Source organism: Colobus angolensis, unplaced genomic scaffold, assembly GCF_000951035.1.
Source record: "Colobus angolensis palliatus isolate OR3802 unplaced genomic scaffold, Cang.pa_1.0 Scaffold20, whole genome shotgun sequence".
Taxonomy (NCBI): domain Eukaryota; kingdom Metazoa; phylum Chordata; class Mammalia; order Primates; family Cercopithecidae; genus Colobus; species Colobus angolensis.
In genome coordinates this window covers 9833716-9838575 of record NW_012115155.1, presented here as the reverse complement: position 1 = coordinate 9838575, position 4860 = coordinate 9833716, and the positions used below count along the sequence as shown (strand labels likewise).

Sequence of the window (4860 nt, the reverse complement as noted above, 5' to 3'; positions counted from 1 at the left end):
AGAAAAAAGCACCTGGGTTTTGGAGTCAGACCTAGATTTAAATCCTGGCTCCACCATGCAAACCTTTCAGACCCCTCAGTTTCCTCCTCTGTGATAATGAGCTAAACGTATCTACCTCATAGCTGGGCTTGCTGGAAAGCTGGTCAAGCCTCACCTTCAGCATCCCCGGCTTGCACAGGCTCTTCCCAAAGCCCTGTGAAAGGCTCTAGTGGCTTTGTGACTGTGTTTTTTATTCTTTTTCATAAACAGAGTATTCCCCCCAACACACACAGCTTTAGACCCTGCCAGACTTGGATCTGCTCCTCCCCACCCCACAGAGTTGCTCTGGGAGTTAAGATTCTATTTATAAGGCATGTGACATACAATAGGTGCTCAATAAATGGTACTTCCCTCCAGAAGCGCCCAGAAGAGGGATGGAAGGACAGAGAACAGCAGGCGCTATGCTTGTTACATGACCCTTTAATGTCCCATCCATCGCCACGCAAAAGCCCAGCCCCGCAGGGAGGGTCGCTAAGGTGCCCAGCCCTTCGCGGGGGCTTCCTTGTCTCTGATGTGCCCGTGGATCCAGTCGAGGTAGCGGCTGACTTTGGTGTAAACGCCGTAGTTGTGAAGGAGCCCACAGCCCTCACCCCAGCTCACCAGGCCCACCAGGAACCAGGTGCCATGGAAGGAGGCGACCATGGGCCCCCCGCTGTCGCCCTCGCAGGCGTCCTGCCGGTCCCCGAGGATGCCCGCACACAGCATGTTCTCAGACACCATGTTGCTCATGACCTCGCTGCACTCATTGCGCGGGACCACGGGAATCTTGATGAAGTTGAGGACGAAGGTGCGGTTTCTCCTGGCCTCCTTCTCTCGGCTGCTGTGGTAGCCCCAGCCGGTCACGAGGGTCTCCTGGCCGGCCTGAGTGAGCTTGCGCTCTGCAAGGCCGCTGTCCGGGAGACAGATGGGCACGATGGTCTGCGAGAGGGTGGCGGGCTGGGCCAGGCGCAGCAGCGCGATGTCATTGTCGGTGGTGCTCTTGGTGTAGTTGGGGTGGATGAAGACCTCCTCGATGTCCAGGTCCAGCTCCCACTTCTCCCAGCGCCGCAGGTCATACTCTCCTGCAGGGCAGAGGGCCCAGTCAGAACGGGCTGCGGGGAACCTCTCCCCAGCGGCACTTTCCCAAGGCCCACCCACTGCTGTGCCCATGCAGGCCTGGGCAGAGGGCCTGAAGAAGGTCCACCCGGAGACTCTGCACCCACACGTCCCAGGTGCTGTCGGGGAGCCACCTGTCTATGCCATGGATCCCTATCAACGGTGACTTTTCCTGCCAGAAGGAGTAGCCAAAGGCTGTCAATCCCAAAGTGGCAGGATGCTGGTCCATTTTCGGGAGTCATGGAGCCGTGAGACCAGAGAAGGAATGGGCAGCAGGGAAGCCCGAGGCCCCTGGAAATTGCGGACACAGACCAGAGCCACAAAGGAACGTGGAGCAAAGGTAGCTGGAGAGACCCCAGGGGCAGTGAGACCCAGAGAGAAGGACCCCCAGAACACGGCACTGCCAGGGAGGACAGGACCGGGTCCCACCTGGGAGAGAAGGTCCCCTCAGTCCAGACCGATGGCTCCTGGGGAAGAGCACCTGGGAATGCTAAGCCAAGCCCCACGGGGGGCCACTGGCCATAGATTATGCTGTAGGAAATGTGAATTTGGTCTTTCTCAATATGCTTTTTCTTCTTTTTGGCATAAAGGGTTGAGCCAGACCCTCCCCCCCGAAGAAATTGCCATAGATCAGGGCCAATGCATAGGTGCCCCCAGCCTGCTAGGGAAGCAGCCTGTGGCTTTGGCAGATGCTAGGCACCAGAGAACCCCCTACTGCAAAATACCAGGTGTCACAGCGGTGGGCAGGGTGGGGGCACCTAGGCCTCTTCCCCCAAACACCTTCTGTGGAGCTCAAGAAGCCTCTTGCTTAAGCACCTGGGGAGCGGGGTCCCCCAGATCTGAACAGCCTGCCTGGTCCCCATACCCAGGCCTCTGGCAGCCCCCTCCTGCCTGGCTCCAGCCCATACCAAGCCTGACAAGGAGCTTCTTGGACTCCTCCATGCAGTGGGCCGCTGTCAGCACCCAGGAGGGGTGGATGAGCACTGCCCCGCAGGCCAGCTTCTTCTTTGAGTCCAGCAGGACCACCTGGAATGGGGTGGGATGATGACGTCACAGGGCTGCCTCCTGACAGCCTCCAGTCCAGGGCACCTGGATCTCATATGCACTTTCCTGGGTTCCCTGGTCACATGGGCATAAGCTTAGGCCCTTTCTGGTATCTTCTATTTTTGCTCATTTTATAGAGTTAGCCTGTCCCAGGGTATCTTCCTGGCTGTTCCTGTACCATTCATACTGTTCCAGTCATCCTAAGCCACACCCAACATCGCCCAGCGAGCTCCTCTCATCCTTAGAGGCTTAGCCAGGCTGTGTGTCTTCCGGGAAGGCTTTGTGGCCCCCAGGTTGCCTGCATGTTTCCCTTGGGCCTCCCTCAGCCCCTGTCTTGAAGGGTCATCCTGGCTCTGGTCCCACCGGGCTGCCCGGTCTTTGGGGTCCTGACCCTCACAGAGTCTGAGTCCCCAGGGCCAATACCCCCATTTCTTGGTTTCCATCTCCTCGATGCCTGGCAGAGAGGGGAACCCAGTAAGTGTCAGTTCCCATGTGGATATGGAGGCTAGAGGTGTACTCAGGCCCAGCCCTTCCTCCTAGCCCTCTCCCATCAGCAGGGCTTCTGCCTAAAATGCCACCAGCACAGCAGTCTTTCCAGCTCCTTTTAGAAACGGTAACCCTCCCTCCTGCAGACCCCTCCATTTCCTCCCCTCACCCGCCCTGGCTGCTCCTCTCCCCTCAGGTTGCGTCCATCTTTCCCTGAAGCATCCCCCGCCTTTATCATCCCCTGCAAGGACTGCAGTGCTTCCCTCCCGGTCTCTGCACAGCTGCCAGGATGGGCTTAGTGACCCCGGACCCAGTGCGGGAGCAGCCAGTGCTGCCTCGCCTCCCACCTGCCAGGGGCTGTCTCCCCGCCTGGTCATCTTCCCGTCAACGAGCCGCGGATCTACTTGGTCTTCTTGGTCTTCTTGGTCTTCTGTGTCTCGTCGTTTCAGGTGACTTCGCTTCTTCTCTATCCGCCTCCATGGCCTCCCACAAGGGAACTTCACTGAGGCAGGCGGAGGCGGTGAGGGGCCTGTGAGGCACTCCTCCCGAGATTGCCCTCCTGTCTTGGTCCTCCTCCTGCCTGCAGGCCACTTTGCCACAGTGCAGGGTTCAAGGAACCAATGACACTTAGACCACTCCATTAATATTAGCTATAAGCCCCCTCCAGTCAGTCAGTCAGTCAGTCAACAAACAGTGCCACCGAATGGCAAGAGTCAGACCAGGCAGCATCACCCGCTGGCTGTGTGTCCTTACATAGGTCGTTAAACTTCTTGAAGGCTCATTGTACCCCAGGGCTGTTGGGGGTGATCCCTGAGATACAAACTACAAACCCCCTCCAGTCAGTCAGTCAGTCAGTCAGTCAAGAAACATTACCGCCCAATGGCAAGAGTCAGGCCAGGCAGCATCGCCCACTGACTGTGTCTCCTTACATAGGTGGTTAGAATTCTTGAAGGCTCATTGTACCCCAGGGCTGTGGGGGGTGGTCCCTGGGATTAGTAAGGCTTTATGCTGGGGATGCGGCCGAGCTCCTCACAGAGGAAAGGAATTACAGGGAGAAGGAGGTGAGCATTCTTGGAGAGCTCTTACAGTAGGCTTGGCATGTTTGTGAAGCCTCCCTGCCAAGAAGAAAGTGCATACACCATGGAGAACTGAGGGCTGGAAGGTAGGCCCAACTCTGCTCAAAATGGGCCTTGAATGCCAAGTCCAGATATCTAGACTTAAAGGGGCAATGGGACGCCCTCAGCAGGGGAGCTGCATAATGACAAGAGAGTGGAGAGGACACAACAGCAACACAATTCCAGAAGCTGACAGCAGATAGATGGATGCAGTAACTGACTTGACGGACTGGAAAGCAAAAATCTTAGCCCGTGATGGGCTGAGAGAACCACAGGAGGCTGTGGGGCTGCCAGGAAGGCAGTGCAGGTAGGAGGGCATGTTGAGAGTTTGTAAGAGAAATTGCGAGAGCCCTCCTCACTGGCTTGACTCCCCTCTCCCTGCCTGCAGAAGGGGAACCGGTAACTCTGACTAGGGACTCCAGGCCCCGCCTCAGGAAGGAGTGGTGCTCTTGGCTGACCACAGGGAGTCATGCAAATGCTCACAGCCTGCACAGGCGCCAGCTCCCCTGCCCCAACCTGCTCCGAGGGGCTGAACACCATGGGTGAGCATCCTCCATCCTTCAAGAGCTTGGAGGAGTCCTCTTGGAAAGCAGCCTAAAAGGAAAGCCCTCGGCCGGGCGCGGTGGCTCAAGCCTGTAATCCCAGCACTTTGGGAGGCCGAGACGGGCGGATCACGAGGTCAGGAGATCGAGACCATCCTGGCTAACACAGTGAAACCCCGTCTCTACTAAAAAACACAAAAATCTACCCGGGAGGCGGAGCTTGCAGTGAGCTGAGATCCAGCCACTGCACTCCAGCCCGGGCTACAGAGCGAGACTCCGTCTCAAAAAAGAAAAAAAAAAGGAAAGCCCTCACGATCTGGGGTTCTGCCAGTGACAGGGCCTTCCCAACACCTTGCAGGAAACCCACAGGCCAGCAGGCCCACCAGGCATTTCTTTGCAGCTTCCTGGAAATCTCTAATTATTTCAAAATAAAAAGTTAAAATTTTAAATCTTTTTTTTACTTTTTTAAAAAATAGAGACAGGGTCTCACTGTGTTGCCCAGGCTGGTCTCAAACTCCCAAGCTCAAGCAATCCTCCCA

General features: G+C 56.7%; 1 protein-coding gene across 1 annotated transcript in view; it reads right to left on the bottom strand.

Annotated features, from left to right (window-relative positions):
* Positions 1–209: 209 nt before the first annotated feature.
* Positions 210–4860, bottom strand: part of PROC (protein C (inactivator of coagulation factors Va and VIIIa)) — an 11478-nt gene continuing 6827 nt past the window's right edge. Inside the window, exons 6-9 of the mRNA XM_011941720.1 lie at positions 4635–4735; positions 3012–3244; positions 2043–2160; positions 210–1100 (exon numbers count right to left, since the gene is read on the bottom strand). Of these exons, the coding sequence (XP_011797110.1) occupies positions 511–1100; positions 2043–2160; positions 3012–3244; positions 4635–4735 (1042 nt within the window). The 3' untranslated portion in view covers positions 210–510. The remainder of the gene's footprint in view (positions 1101–2042; positions 2161–3011; positions 3245–4634; positions 4736–4860) is intronic.